The 17,211-nt window shown below is 42.0% G+C and overlaps 1 protein-coding gene across 3 annotated transcripts in view; it reads right to left on the reverse strand.

Moving 5' to 3' along the window:
- Positions 1-3,327: 3,327 nt before the first annotated feature.
- The window catches only part of tgm5l (transglutaminase 5, like), a 35,022-nt gene continuing 21,138 nt past the window's right edge, over positions 3,328-17,211 (reverse strand). For all 3 annotated transcript variants that reach the window (XM_084333131.1, XM_084333130.1, XM_084333132.1), the window contains exons 12-15: positions 16,478-16,553; positions 12,184-12,344; positions 11,415-11,554; positions 3,328-4,809 (exon numbers count right to left, since the gene is read on the reverse strand). In XM_084333131.1, coding sequence (XP_084189257.1) covers positions 4,656-4,809; positions 11,415-11,554; positions 12,184-12,344; positions 16,478-16,553 — 531 coding nt within the window. In that variant the 3' untranslated portion in view covers positions 3,328-4,655. The remainder of the gene's footprint in view (positions 4,810-11,414; positions 11,555-12,183; positions 12,345-16,477; positions 16,554-17,211) is intronic.

The raw sequence follows: 17,211 nt of genomic DNA on the forward strand, positions 1-17,211 counted from the left end.
AACTGACACCCAGCCGTTTAACTGTAATTTGACTGTTCTGCTTCATGTATGCCCCTTTGTAATTCTATTTGGTTTATTTCTTTGATGTGTGTTTGAATTATTTCCCTTACCTCCGTGATGTGTACCATCAGTCTCTTTTTAAAAATGGTGTCCCCTTTCCCTGTTACCCTTTGAGGGGACCTTTTGGCCTCTCGCCGGGCCGTCATTGAAAATAAGAATTTGTTCTTTATTGACCTGCCTGGTTAAATAAAGGTTAAATTAAATGTAAATAAAAGGTCTGTTTGGTTCGAGAAGGGAGCTTGATTCTGAAGGGTTGCCAATTCGAGCCCCCGGACCGACAGGGAAAATCTGGGAGGGGGGAGTGTTCTTCTCTCCCTCAATACCCACCATTGAAATGCCCTTGAGCAAGGCACTTACAACGGCTCCCTTTGTGAAGAACTGTGACTGAACCATTGCTCCTAATATAGTTAGGAAATGCAGAGAACATATTCTTGGCATATATTAAATTCTACTTGGCAATAAAGAGATTCTATCCTACTTTAAATGGATCCACACTCAAGAACGTATTTGTGCTATTTGTTTTAATGAGCCTGGATTCCAATGCAATGAGATGACATTTTCTCATTTTCAGTTTGGAAAGTTTAAAGGTGCTACAGATAACATTCAGCCACTAAATGTCGCACTAGAGCACCAGCCTTTATCCAATCAGGTGTATTCCATGTGGGGAAATATGTATGAAATATTAAGTATGGAGAGGGGGGATACATGCATTCAACATGTAAACAACAACATACATTTTGGACCTGCAAAAATAGTATAAATGATCAATTCATTAATCTATGGGAAGCAATACTTTTATTCTGCAACTTTCTAAAAGCTCTGTGGATGTATTATAAAAGAAAAGAAAAGTTTACTCTACATAAAAAAAAATTCTATAGCACTTCAAATACAGTTCAAACAATTATTTGAACTTGTGCGAACAAAACCTCCATTATGAGGTCATTGGCAATCATTACCCAGCATCACAGATATTCTTCCATCCTTTATTTACCCAGGGAAGATTGAATAAGTACACTTTCTTCTCACCCAGCAACGCCACACTTTAACAATCACAGTTACTGTACTCTTGGAAGCCACCCAATCAAACCACAATATTTTACTGTTGGTCTGGCAGAATGGAGGTTAAGTGCCTTGCATATGACTTACTTTAGGACCACATTACAATAGTACTTACTTTAAATGACCATCTTTGAGCACTCCGTTCATGTTTAACCTGAAGAGGAGCACTTGGATTCTTCTTAAAGGGGCACTTCACCAAAAAAACAATGCTGATTTATTTTGCACAATCTCAACACACATCCAAAAACTCTAAATGGTTTTGCACACATGTATTTAGTTTGACAGTTATTGAGAGTAAATCAGTTTGAATATAGCCACCAGTGATTCCTTGTGTTGTGTTAATTACAGTTCAATGAAATGATAACATTACATTTAGTCATTTAGCTGACACTTTTATCCAAAGCGACTTACAAGTTCTGTACGACAAATCAGCAGGAAGGGTACAACTCTTTCAGCTGAGTAACAATGTTCATCAAACAGTGCTGAAACTTGGGTGCTGCAGTGTTGAGTGCAGAGTAGTAGAGACATATTATGTGGTATAGGTAGTAATATAGGCAAGGATGATTATTTAGTGGAAGAGTGCATGACAGTAGAAGACAGTAAGGTTATTTATTTATTTTAATAAAAAAAATCCTTTCATTTCAGATATTGATTGAAGAAGTGTGTTTTTAGTCAACAGCGAAAGATTGGTCCGGTTCCGGCTGTCCTAACTGTGGTGGGAAGTTTGTTCCACAATTGTGGAGCTCGGATAGGAATGGGTCTGAGGCGTCCAGAAGATATAGATATACTGTAAATATATATATATAGACAGACAGACAGACAGACAGACAGACAGACAGACAGACAGACAGACAGACAGACAGACAGACAGACAGACAGACAGACAGACAGACAGACAGACAGACAGACAGACAGACAGATAGATAGTGTGTGTGTGTGTGTGCGCGTGTGAAACGGTTAGAAAACAGCAGTTAAATGGTTTATTAAGCATCTCTGGCAAAGTCTTATACAGTTTTTAGCCATGTGGGGAAAACCATCCCATAATTTACAACTGAGACATTTAGGAGGAATAGGGTCTGATGATTGAGGAGTTGAGTAAGAAAAGACTTGTGAATTTAAGTAAGTAACTGCTCAGTATTTCCTTCACTTGAGTGTAACTTATAAATAAAACACATATTTGAGAAATATTGCTGTCATAAACAGTGAGAATCTGCTGTTTCAAACACCTTTAAAGGGGCAGTTCACCAAAAGAAACGCTGATTTATTTTGCACATAATCTCACACACATCCAAAAACTCAAACAGTTTTGCACACATTCATTTAGTATCATATAGTTATTGAGAGTAAATGGGTTTGAATTATGGCCAGAATATTGAATTATGTGTTAATTACAGCTTCATGAAATTATGTAAAGTGAAGAAATAGTAATACCTTGTCTTATAGGGACTACTACCTTATCATTTCATTGAGCTGTAATTAACCCTTTCACTACCACACTACCAAATGGTTAACCCTTTCACTGTGACAATACAGAAGGTTAACCCTTTCACTGCCACACTATAGAAGGTTAACCCTTTCACTACCACACTACAGACGGTTAACTCTTTCACTGCCACACGACAACGTGTTAACCCTTTCACTACCACACTACAGAAGGTTAACCCTTTTACTACCACACTACAGACAATGACATCACTGGTGGTGGCCATATTCAAACTAATTTACTCTAAATAACTGTTTACACAGAACATATGGAGGGATTTGTATAGCCTCAAAACTATTTTACAAAATGTAAAAAAAATAATGCAAATAATAACATTTAAAATGACATTTTAATTCAAACTGTAAATAGAAATTAACTGTACAGTGTTTGATTGATTGATTGATTGATTGATTGATTGAAAACTTTATTAACAGATTGCAGAATGGGTACAATACAGTACAGCTCAATACACACAATTGTTAAGGGGATGCAGACCAGAGAAAGACTTTCGTCTTGTTTACATCAGGGTCCCCCATTTTCAATTCATCAGGACATATATGACATACATGACATACAGATATTCAGTACTGCTACATCTATACATTTATGACATACCAGATTTGCAAATACAGTACTGTTTGTGATACAGAAGGAGTCAAGAAAAGGGAGTATATACATTTGACGTAGAAACTGTACATTGGAGGAGGTTGGGTGGGGTTGTGTGGGGGGGGTTGGGTACATTGGGATATTGTCAACCGGGTAATTTACATTGGAGGTGGTTGGGGGGGGGGGGGAGAAACACTGTATAAACAAGCAAAACTGTACATTGAGGGGGGGGGGGGGAGACACTGTACAAACAAGCAAAATTGTACATTGGACTATTGACAAAACCATACTAGGTAAATTACTGTACATTGGAGGGGGTTGGGTTAGGACATTTACAGGGGCCAGTTTTGAATTGCAGTCTCCCGTAGGTGTCCCTTGAGAGTGGTTTTGAAAGTGGGTAGTGATCCACATTCCTTTACAGCTTTGGGTAGGGCGTTCCACATTGATGTGGCATAATTGCGAAACGTGTTTAGTCCCTTATTTGAGCCGAATCTGGGTTTAACATGATTTGTGGCGCTCCCTCTGGTGTTGTGATCGTGGTATTCACTGACCTTTGGGAAGTATTTTGACATGTACATGGGTACCTTGGTCGTGTAGTGTATCTTGTAGACCAGGCCCATTGCAAGTTGCTGTACTCTGTCGTCTACTCTAAGCCATCCTAGGTTGTCAAAGTGGGCAGGGGTGAGGTGGGTTCTAGGAGTCTGTGATGACACAGCCGTTTATGCTATTTGCTGTGGGGCACTTTCACACAATGTGTGAAAGGTGCTACTGTATAGATGTATTAGTTATTATTATATTGTAAAAAATTTATGCATTGAAATGTCTGTAAGTCTCGATGACATTGAAAATGAGGTTGACCTCAATTGTCCTTTTCGAGAATAAATAAAGGTTTGAATTGAATGAATGAATGAATAATGATACTCATTTATAACACTCAATTATTTGTTATTTAAAGGTACTATAAATAACATTCAACACTATATGTTGCACTAGAGCACCAGTATGTCATCTATCCAATCGGGTGCATTCCACGTGGGGGAAATGGGAAGTAGGGAGGGGATGCACACAACATGTAAACAACAACATTAATTTTAATTAATCAATAATCTTTTGAGGGGGAAAAGCAATCATTTTATTCCAAACCGTTCTAAAAGTTCTGTGGATTAATTATTAATTTGTTTTTGTTTTTGTATCTAAATAAAAAGGTTACTCTATTTTGAGGTAAGACTACCTCCTAGTGGTCAGAGAAGGACAAGAAAACCAGATTTCCCCCCCAAGCATTATCCTCCACAGTGCTCTCATCCAAAAGCTGCTGGGGATAGTTTTTAGTTTCAAAACAACAACTGCATATTATTAGTAATTTTTTTGTTTAGCGGACCCCACATGAGATCGTGATCCTGATGAGGTTGTGGGAAAGCGTGATGTTTCTCTCTATCACTCAGTACTATCATGTGGTGACAGGGACCCTGTGGAAGCTCCTGGTCACTGCGTGGGCGCTGTTACTGTGAGAGAGACTGGCCATCAGCAGCTTGGTACCGGGGGAGGCGGCCACGATGGACACCTTCTTCTCCATGGTCTGGCCTGGCTGCAACAGGATCACCCTATAGGACAGCGAATGGGAAGAGACTTAAAGGAACACGCCAAGATGATGGGAAATGCGCTTGCCGCTTACCATCTTCTCCAGAGTCAGACAAGAAGTTAATGTAGGTAAGTGTCAGTGGTGAACGTGAGTTTTTACGAGTTGTGATGTATCAGTGACCTTTCACCTTTTGTTGTGCAAACATACTTTATTGTGAATAATATGGAGTATTGTGAGACATCATCAGAAATATCATACCGACACACTGGGATCACCTGCAACACAAAGTAAATGTTGAATAATCTGGTTGATTGGTTGATTGGATAAACGGGTTTATTGGTTGATTGGATTATCTGCTTTGGATGTCAAGATTCAAGATTCAAGATTGTTTATTGTCATATGCACAGTTAAACAGACAGTTTGCCATACAAGAAGAGCTGCCATAGAAAATCTCACGGCCATCATGGGAGAAACCTTAAATATAAGTGTTAAATAGCTTTACATTCTGACAGCAATCACTGAGTGTCTGGTCAGTAACATGCGTCTCCCAGTCCCTCCACTCTGCAGTAAACACAAAATATGTTTCCTGGTATCCAATTCCCACTTCATACAATCAGGAGAGAAAACCCTAGATATTTTTTACTTATTTCAAGAAATCTTGCCAAGCCAGATTTGCTTACCGCACTGGGCGATTATTTAACTTGTTTCAAGCACATTATTTGTTTAAAAGCAGTTTTTTGCTGTGTGGAGATTTCTCTCTCCTGATTGGATGAAGTGGGAATGGGATACCAGGAAATGTATTATGACTTACAGCACCTTTAATCCTTGTTTTTCTCCCTCTCTCTAGCAATTTCTCAATACAAGTTGATGTAAGTAACATGCCAAAGATGGTGACAGGCATTCCGTAGCAACGCATAACAACCGTCTAACTCCCGCACCCTCACCCCAAGCCCTATACAGATGATGTCCACGACTCCACCACACACTGCACATGTGTGAGAACAGCGACCATCAATGACCAAAATCATCTAAAAAGATTAGATGTGATCAATGTGGGGGAATACCAGAAAGCCATTTTTCTCACATTAGAGCTGTCGTTCTCAGGTGAATGAATGAAAACTTTATTTAACAGGTCGGGACCCCGTATGTGTTTGAGTTTTTCTTCCCTCTGCGATGTCTTATGTTGGTTTGTCCGGAACCTAGGGCTGTCCCCGACTAATGATTTGGATAGTCGACTTTGATGATTTGCCGATAGTCGACTGGTAGTCGACTACCCCCCTGAATGCAAAAAAATATATATATATATATTATTTTATTTTATTTTATTTGTTTATCATTTGGGCTGTGGGGGGTGCTTAATGTCTGAAGGAGTCGACTGGAGGCTCCTTGTCCTCTGCGAAAGCATGCAATTTGTCCACTGATGGATACATCTTGATATTTGTCTAGTCTAGTGTGTTCATTAGATGGGTGAAATCCTCTTTCAGTGCCTTCAGTGTTTTCTTAGGCAGTTAGCCTCACTGGTATGCACGCCATTAGCGTTAGCCACGCTTCTAGGCCTCTTTGCTTTTGGAAAGAATGATAAAAAAGTAGAAATATATAATTTTTTTTTCTTTTTTTTTGCATTCGACTAAGAGGTTGGCAGTCAACTACGGCTCCTTTCGAGCGATTAGTCGACTATTCGACTAATCGGGGTCAGCCCTGCGGAACCCATACACTTTTGGTTTACTGCATAACATGGAGTAGCGTGGTGCTGACTGCCTCTGTGTTTTATCTCTCTGTGAATGGAATGTGTGAAAACACCAAACCATGCTTGTGGGTGGAGCTTATCAAAATACCTATAATACCTTGTGTGAACGTGTGAGTGAATGAGTGAATGTGAGGAACAAAATTGACAGACAGACAGACAGACAGACAGACAGACAGACAGACAGACAGACAGACAGACAGACAGACAGACAGACAGACAGACAGACAGACAGACAGACAGACAGACAGACAGACAGACAGACAGACAGACAGACAGACAGACAGACAGACAGACAGACAGACAGACAGACAGACAGAGAGAAGGAGGAAGGGATTAGTTGCATGGGGGATTGAGAGAAAGCATGCTTGTAAGGAAGACAGTAGTCTATTATGTACAGTGTGTATCTATAGTGTATATCAGGGCCCTCAGATAGTCTGACAAGGGTCTCTTAACCACCCGTAGGTCTAACTTCAAGTCTAGGGGGGGACGTGCTTTTGCGGTTGCAGCCCCTGACCTCTGGAACAGCATCCCCATGTCCATTAAATCTGCCCCCTCCATCGAGTCTTTTAAATCAAAACTCAAAACCCACCTATATTACCTGGCCTTCCCTGACTCACTTTGACTATTGCCTTGCTTGTTGACGTGTTGTTCTGTTTTCCTTGTCTATCCGTTGGTCAGTGGGGCTTGATTGCGAACAGCTGCGCACAGCGGTCATTATTGTCCCACAGCGGTCATTATTGTCTGATAATGACCGCTGTCGGGGGGCTATTGACCAATCACAAGCAAGCATTTCGGCGAATGTGAAAACGCCATGTAATAATAAAGGATCATCGTATCTTATCTTACATTCCATTCCAGCACTAGAAAAAACACACCAGATGACATTCCAACAGCATTCCCCTAACTGTACACCTCCACCACAAACACACGCTTCTAAAGGAGAAGAAAGTGATTCGACACTGTTGGAATGTGACGATGATGACATGGAGAACAAGAATTATTATAATTACTTCAATAGCGATACTGTGTCTGCAATGCATTGTATAACAAAATCAGCAGGAAAGAGATGTCAAACAAACAGGTGTCACTAGTGTCTCTCCACATCTCTCTCAGACAGAACACCTCTCTCAGACAGCACACCTCTCCCAGACATACATGTTGACATTGTTTTATGGAATGGTTGGCAGAGAAGATATTAACGCCTCTCTATGTGCTCATCTTGCTTTACTCCAGCCACCCAAACAACTGCCTCTTTGAACTGCTGCGGTCAGGCAAGCGATACCGGAGTCTCATGGCAAGCACAGAAAGACTCAGAAGAAGCTTCTATCCCCAGGCCATCAGGATGCTCAACGAACAATAACACTATGCAACAACCATCAAATGCACTCACAGCACACACATCCACACGCACACACTCACATTAAACAAACAACTCAATGCAGCACCCACTTACACACTTTAGAACACCTAAACACACTTTATATTTATTGGCAAAGAATTTGCACTACAACCCATACCTCAGTACACCTTACTGTAAATTGTACCTAAATTGTACCTCATCCCATTTCTGCTTTGCACTATATAGTATATTGTATATTAGTATATTGTATAGTATATTGTATGGTAACTCAGTTACTTCTACTTTGCATTGAACATTGTACATATGTACATATTGAACACTTGTGTCTACGTACGTGACTTCTATTTTATACTGCTATACTTATTTTATTTTATACTTATCTTTTTTGTCTAGCACAGTCTCTGGAGCGTAACAGAAAGAAGCATTTTGTATAAAAGTATTCTGTACTTCTGTATGACAACTAATAAAGAAACTTGAACTTAAAAAAGAATCACGTTTAACAACCCCTCTCACCAAAAAGGTTGGGAAACAGTGGGTACAGTGAAGTCTACTGTCTATTGTCTGGCTTGCTGTCCCAGTGCACTGCATGTAAATTAGTCTGCTGTCCCTGTCACATCTGCCTGTCATACTGTGGGGACTTTGTAAGTCGTTAACCCTTTCACTGCCACGTGCTACCAAAACGGCTAACCCTTTCACTGCGACAATTCACAGAATGTTAACCATTTCACTGCCACACGACAGCCGGTTAACACTTTGACGGCCGCTGGGACCCGTCTAATATGGTGGTAGAGGACCACGGTTTGTCAACACACCGATGTCTTTTTGTAGAGCTATATCTATACTTTATAGTATTGCTATCTGTCCATTCTCATTGTCACTTGAGTTCATAAACCGTCCCTTCAAAATGGCTTAAAGAAAAAAAAATCCATCAATAGGTTGTCATTTTATAGCACCGTGAATATAAGCTTTATCGCAGATTTCGTCTCATATATTTTCTGGAAAGCTAGTTATGGAGCTAAAGGCTACTAACGTTATATTCAACGGCATTTCCGTTTTATATATGCTAAAGAAATAACACAAACTGCATATGATCCGGGCTCTCCCAAAGCATGTATGGATGAAAGGGGGGCGGCGGGGGACGGCGTTTAGTATTATTGATTACCAATACAGTGTCCGTGTAACTAGCCACATTCACTGATCGAATGCTTGCGTCTCACAACAAGGTCTGATCCGGCTATAATTTAGGTGAATAAGGTCTTACCGTCAGCCCGTGGGATACCCCCCAGCATTTCCCCGTTATCGATCGGCATCTGGTAGATCGATATGTCCATTGGTTGATAAATCCCCTTATTCTATGGTGAAATCTGCGATTCGAAACGTAATTAACGGTGCATGCTGTTGGTTCGGGATCAGGGTAATATGAAACGCCATTGGAAGGTAAACATTTTTTTCCCCATTCGCCCACATGGTATACTGCAGTGGAGCGATGGCGCCCCTAAGAGGATCTGGCCGGCATTGCATGTTCGCGATTCCACAGACGAGGGTAGATCTGCAGAGCCGGTCAGGGATCTTGATCCGGTTATTAATATGGAATAAAACAATAACAACTTGCCACGGCTATATATGTGCCTCTGGTCCACAATGCATGGCACCGAAAGCCGTATATATACGTGGCCGGTCCCCATTGTGTTAACGGCGACCGTCGGTTGTGTGATAGTAAAGGGTTAACCTTCTGTCGTGTGGCAGTGAAAGGGTTAATATATGTCACTGCACGGTTGCCTCCTGGACACATTCCTGTTCATGCCTTATTATATTATTATTATATTATTATTATTATTATGCCTTGCGTTTAGAAGGAGTCTGTCACAACGTTGCTGCCCTCTTTGAATGGTACATTTATACCTGCCTACTGCTGCCCTACACTGTAATAACTACCTACCTCAAACTATAGTCTACCCATATAACTCTGATTTCGGGGTTAAGTGTCTTGCTCAAGTGTAACGTTTGGGGTTTTGCTCTCTTCTCCCCTTTGCTTTCCCCGTTTTATCATACAGCTCAGTTTATGTGTATTGCTACAGCGTGTTTTTGGAGACTAGAAATTCTCCCCTTTACTTTCCCTTTTTTGAGACAAAGGATTCTCCTCTTTTCCTTTTTACGCCGCTGTCGGCATGTACGCCCTGCACATTACAATAAAGAAGTGTCCTTTGTTTGAGAATCAACACCTGCCTCTCGTCTATCCGTTCTGCACGGCACCTGGCCGGGTCCAACACACACCTACCCAACTCGTAACACTCAAGGACACTTCGACAAACTGCCTGGGAGGAGCAGGAGTCAAACCGGGAACCTTCCGACTACCAGATGACCACTCTACCTTCTGAGCCACTGTACCTGCATATACCTGCATATAGCATACATACCTGAATAATAATCATTTTGACATACCTGTAGATACTATATCTATATCTGTACATATCCCTTACCTACTACTAGTTAATTATACTGCTGGCCAGAATGACTCAGAGCCTTGAACAATGAACACTGAGGGTCACAGAACACTGAACTCTCCACACACAAGCACACATTAGCACACACACGACACGCACGCTGTGCACGCTCGCACACTAGCAGCCACTTTAACATGAGAAAGCACTCACTCATGCTGCACACGCCCACACTTATGGCCACAAAGGAAAGGTCACTTTAAAAATAGTATAGTAACAGTGTATTGCACTACCAAGGGACCTAGCATGTCCTTCATGCTCTGTAAATAACTATGTACAAATACCGTGATGTCCCACTATGTTACCTGTTTATTGCACAATGTTGTTTATTGTTTATTGGATTCCATTATATGTTGTACTACTGTATTGCACATCGTTGCGGGCAAGACCACCCGCATTTCATTGTATACTTGTATGCCGTGACAAATAAAACTCTTGACTTGACTTGACTTGACTCTTGACTTACTGCCTGTATCACTGTATATAATAATACTATAACACTGTACATACATCTGATTAGCACTATTACTCAGTAGTACTCATTTATATATTTTATATCCAGTTTAATCACCTGTACATTGTATATTGCTATTGTACTTTACAGTTACATTTGCACTCTGGTTAGATGTCAAACTTATTTTTGTTGTACTGTACTTGTGCTGTATAATGACAGTACATTTCAATCGAATCTAATCTAATTTAATCTAAGATGCTTTAATTAAACAAAGCTTCCAACTGAAGTTATAAAAAGTAACACTTGGAACGTGTCAGTCTAAAATGTTTTTTTTTTTATATAATTATTTGTAACATTATAGTTATACTGTCATAGTTATTTATTACATTCATGGTTAGTTATTCATAACGTTTATATTTAGTGACATGGATGAGTTTTTTTCCCACTGTGTTGTTTTGAAGCGCCGGTGGTTGCAATGTGTTATGTACCTGCTCGTTAATTGTTTGATAGAATAATTAGACATTGTCACTTTAAATGTTTCTGGTTGTAGTTTCTCCTACAGTACCTGGTGTGGTCTTTTCCCTGTAACAGCCCAGATCCCTCCACTGTCAGCACAGCTGAACTGATGGCCCTGGTGAACGTGTTGGTGAAGGAAACATGCACCGTGTGCTCCTTCTTCAACCCAACACTGTCTCCTCCCAGGACCTGTAAGAATGGCAAATGGTAAATGTTAGCAATCATAGATAAAGTAAGAACAGATTCAATGGATGACTTGTAAAGATTGTAAAACAACAGTCACAGTCAGGGGTGTAGCTGGGGGGGGGGGTAGCTTAGGATGATTCCAAGGGCCCAGCACAATGCTCTCATTGATACTATGTTTGTTTCTGAAGTGTGTGTGTGTGTGTGTGTGTGTGTGTGTGTGTGTGTGTGTGTGTGTGTGTGTGTGTGTGTGTGTGTGTGTGTGTGTGTGTGTGTGTGTGTGTGTGTGTGTGTGTGTGTGTGTGTGTGTGTGTGTGTGTGTGTGTGTGTGTGTGTGTGTGTGTGTGTGAGATATATAGAGAGAGAGGGGGGGATTTGGTATACTATTGCATTGGTCCATTCATTGAAGATGAACGCAATGCGACATCCTTTACTAGGCTCACCCACCAACAGTGCAGGTGCTGAACTGCTGATCCGAATGTATAGGTAAAAACCATATTATGCGTTTTCATCAATACAAAAATGGCAAAAAAAAAATCCGCTTGTGCGCTTAGCGCGCTCGCATTCACTGGGGGCCTACAAATACATTCTTTCATGGGGCCCAGAATCTGGAGCTACACCCCTGGTCACAGTACCTCAATTGAGATCTGTGGTAAGGTGATGTTGAACTCCTCTGTAGCCAAGACTCTCTCCTTCGTCATCACGTCCTTCATCACCACGGCAACATTCACAACGTTGTCCCCCACCAGGACGGCCTCGTACTCGGAGGACGGGATTGTGTGATGTAGAGTCAAAACTGGACATGGGTGAGAGGGTGATGGGACAGAAGAGACACCGTTTTTCACATGTTATTCCATGTGTTTCCACAGTGGTTTTCGGAAACACTTCCCATGTGATCCATATAATTCCATGTGTGCTGCTGACATCATTTTCTTGGTATTACATGATGTGAAACTTTCCTTTCACATAATTTACATTGACATTATACATTTAGCTGACGCTTTTGTGGGGCGGCTATGGCTCAGGGGTAGAGCGGAGCGTCCAATGATCGAAGGGTTGGTGGTTTGAATCCCGCTCAAGCCCATGTCCATCCCATTGCCGTTGTGTCCTTGGGCAAGACACTTAACCTACTTGCCTCGTATGAATGTGTATGCATGTGAATGAATGTTGGTGGTGGTCGGAGGGGCCGTACGCGATGATTATTCGCCACGCTTCCGTGAGTCTGCCTCAGGGCAGCTCTGGCTGCAATTGTAGCTTACCACCACCGGTATGACTGTGTATGAACGAATAATGGACTCTGTGAAGCGCTCTGAGTCAGAGAAGAGCGCTATATAAATCCAATCCATTATTATTTTATTATTTTATCCAAAGCGACTTACAAATTGTGTACAACAAGTCAGCAGGAGGGGAACACCTCTGGCAGCTAAGGGTACGCGGTATTGTTCATCTAGCAGCGTCAAACGTGGGTGCTACACTGAGTAAATAGTAGTATAGACTTATTAGCATAGTAGGTAGTAGTATAGGCATAGTAGGATAGTACATAGTAGTGTATACATAGTAGTATAAGTAACATAGTAGGCAATAGTAGTTTTGATATAACAGAAGATACTTGTGCCCTAATGATAAGGATAAGAGGTCAATGAAGAAACCCAATCCCCTTACCAAACATCTATGCTACTCATAGTGGTCAAATAATGTCTCCCATCTTCTCTAATTTATTTATCACTGTCCTTTAAGTCCTTCTAACACCTTTATCAAATCCCTGTTAACCATCTGCCATTCTTTACTTTCATTTGCCCTAGGCCATTTAACTCTAGCTTTTTGCCCACAGCTCTTCTCTCTGACTGGCCTCAGTACCTATGTATTGAGGCCTTTTACTGCTGTTACTTTCTGCCACAAGGACAGACCTGAAGCTTCTCTCCCTCTACCGCTCCACCCCTGCCCTACATTGATGGATTCGGCGGCACGGTGGTGTAGTATGGTTAACACTGTCGCCTCACAGCTAGAAGGTCTTTGGTTCGATTCCCGCTTGGGGACCAGGTTGCCGTGTTGCCAGTTACCCAGGTGGGGTATCTCCCAGGCCTTTCTGTGTGGAGTTTGCATGTTCTCCCCGTGCTCGCAAGGGTTTCCCCTCCCAATAAGATAAACCCAATGGATAAACATGCACAACAGATCGCTAACGCTGTCGCGTCCCTGACGAAGACGGATAGGAGCCCTTGTCTGCTCCCGGCTGCCCTTGGGGGGGAAGGACGACGGGGTGGGAAATGCAGAGAACATTTCATTCAGCGACTCAGTGCATGTGTGCGTGTTCCTGTGGGTCGCCCATTGCATGTGTGTGTGCATCTGCATGACAAATAAAGACTTCTTCTTCTTCTTCTTCTTCTTCTTCTTCTTCTTCTTCTTCTTCTTCTTCTTCTTCTTCTTCTTCTTCTTCTTCTTCTTCTTCTTCTTCTTCTTCTTCTTCTTCTTCTTCTTCTTCTTCTTCTTCTTCTTCTTCTTCTTCTTCTTCTTCTTCTTCTTCTTCTTCTTCTTCTTCTTCTTCTTCTTCTTCTTCTATTCATCTTACTCATATTGCCGTTCTCTATGGTTCTAGTTCTCATCCAACTCATAGTCTTGTCCATTCCATGGTCTGTAACCGTGTAATCTGCCTGTGAGTCATCTTCTGGCCCTGCTCTCACAGACTCTAGGGGTATTTTTCCTGTATTTGTTGTAACTTCTTTGGGTGCAGCGAAACAGTCTGCACCACCACTGTAATGGGGTGCTAAGTCTAACCCACCACTGTAATGGGGTGCTAACCCACCACTGTAATGGGGTTCTAACCCATGCCAGGCCTGATGGGGTCTATTCCCTCCAGTCAGCTGTCTTTCCAAGCAGTCACATGGACTTTCCATAGTTGTCAAGTCAAGTCAAGAGTTTTATTTGTCACGGCATACAAGCATACAGTGAAATGCGGGTGGTCATGCCCGCAGCGATTGTGCAATAATACAAGTAATAAGAATAAGACATAACAGGTATAATGTACATAAAGTTTACAAAAAGCATGGTAAAAGACATGCTAAGGTCCTGTGATAGTGCAATACAGTGTTAGCTACAGATGAGGCACTGGGTCTTATGTTGCCTACACTACTATACAATACTATACTATTCAATATACAGTTATACTATATATCCTTATGCTATCTTGCTATATCCATCTATTTCTATACAAGAACCACTCCTGTTCTTTTTTTTTTGTATTTTTTTTTTTTTTTTAAGTGACCTTTTCATTGTGTAAAGTGACCGTTGAGTGTGAGCGTGTGCAGCATGTGTGTGTGTGTGTGTTTGTGCTAAAGTGACTGTTAGTGTATACAGTATGCCCCCCCCCCCTCCACGACGGCCGGTGCGTCAGTGACGTCGTTAGCCGGTGAGCTAGCGTCGCCACTGTTTGCACCGAACCGCACGTAAAAGGAGTTGAGTTTTATCCGCGAGAGAGGCGTCGGCACTCCCGATTGAGGGGGCGCTGACTTTGTAGTCAGTTATCGTCCGTAGTCCTCGCCATAAACCTCTTGTGTTGTTCTGGGCCATTTGTGCCTCCATCTTGCCAGCGTATGTCCTCTTAGCAAGCTTTACGGCCTTGCGCAGAGTATAGACTGTAGCCTTATACTCATCCATATTTCCTGACGCTCTGCCCAGGTTATAAGCAGTGGTGCGAGCATTCAGGGCCACTCGGATAATATTGTCAACCCACGGTTTCTGGTTTGGGAAGACCCGAACCTTCTTTGTGGGTACAATGCTATCTGCTAGTGTTGTTATGAAACTCACAACAACATCAGCAAACTCACTGACGTCACTAGAGCTCGACTGCAACATCAGCCAGTCGACGTCATCCAGTGCGTCCTGTAGCGTGGCCTCTGATTGGTCGGACCACTTCTTTACCTTGCGTGACACGACAGCGTCACGTGATCTCTGCCGGTAGGCGGGGATAAGGAAGATGGCGTCATGATCAGATGTGCTTGTTGAACCAGCTAATGGAGGGGCTGGTACTGCCTTGTGACTGGTTCTAAACGGGGTGTAACAATGATCAAGCGTATTTCCTCCCCTGGTGGTGCAAGCGATGTGCTGGAAGAAGTTTGGCATCACTTTCTTCAGATTCGCCTGGTTGAAATCGCCGGCTATGATCATGGCTGAGTCTGGGTGCTTGATCTGTTGCTTGTTTAAATGTCCCTGTAGATCCGCCAGGGCCCGGGCGGTATCCGCTTGTGGTGGAATGTACACCGCCGTCATGATTATGGCGGTGAATTCTCTGGGGAGGTAAAATGGGCGACATATGGACAGATGTTCAAGGTCCGGCGAGCATGAACGAGAAAGTATCTCTACTTCCTTGGGGCTGACCCAGTTGTTGTTGGTCAGGAGACAGACCCCCCACCGATACTTTTTCCGGACTCTTCTGTACGGTCCGCTCGGAAGACAGAGAAGGAATACGACGGAGAGATGATGTGATCCGCAGTTGTTGCTTTTAGCCATGTCTCCGTGAAACACATAACACATAGTTGTAGCATAGTACATATAGTAGATTAGTAGTATAGACATAGTAGCATAGTACATAGTAGTATAGTAGTATAGACATAGTAGCATAATACATAGTAGTATAGTAGTATAGACATAGTAGCATAATACATAGTAGTATAGACATAGTAGCATAGTACATAGTAGCATAGTAGGTAGTAGTATCTACATAGTAGCATAGTAGTAGTAGCATAGTAGGTAGTAGTATAGGCACAGTAGCATACTCCATAATAGTAAATCTTGTTGTATGCACAGGTGGAATAATGTGAATTATGTCTGGAATCATTCCAGAGACACACTAGAATCACAGTAATAACATGAGAACATTTTAAAAGTGTTTTTCTTTTCTGTGAGAATCTTCATTATGTATCCGTTGCTTCTTACCTTCCCCCGGTCCTATATGCATCTCTCTGTGTGTCTCCCAGAAGGTCTCCTTGGCGTTACCGTTGTACTCTTTACACTGAGGGGAGGGGGGCGGGACAACAACAACCAATCAGGGGTGTCTCTTGATTTCCAACTCTGGAGAATAAGCTTCTTCATGATCAATGAAGAGAAAATGGCAATCCATCGCCACAGGCATCTCAGCTCTGTGCTGGAGAAGACACACATTTGGTTCTTTGGAAAAGCACTATGAAATACTACCTAAAGATAGAGAGGATGTAAAGGATGACTCAGTTTGAAACAGTATGGGGAAAAGTAAAAAAGAAACTATACATTTGAAAAACAACAACATAAGACCTCTTTGATGAATTACATAGGAAGGGGACTATATGAAAATGGTAAATCGACATGTATATAGTACTTTTCTATTCTTCTGACCACTTCTGACCGCACACACACACACACACACACACACGCACGCACGTGTGCGCATGCACACACACACACACACAGATTACCAGATGACGACTCTACCTCGACACTACCATCATAGGGCTGATCTCCAACAACAAGGGGGATGACTACCGGTCAGAGGTGGAGAAGACATTAACGTGGTGCAGTGAACATAATCTCAAACTTAATGAAAGCAAGACAGTTGAAATAATCATTGACTTCAGGAAAAACATACCCTCTAAAACACCCATGCTCATTAACAACCAACCCATTTCTGTCACAGA

This window comes from Notolepis coatsorum (assembly GCF_963971535.1).
Source record: "Notolepis coatsorum genome assembly, chromosome: 17".
Lineage (NCBI taxonomy): Eukaryota > Metazoa > Chordata > Actinopteri > Aulopiformes > Paralepididae > Notolepis > Notolepis coatsorum.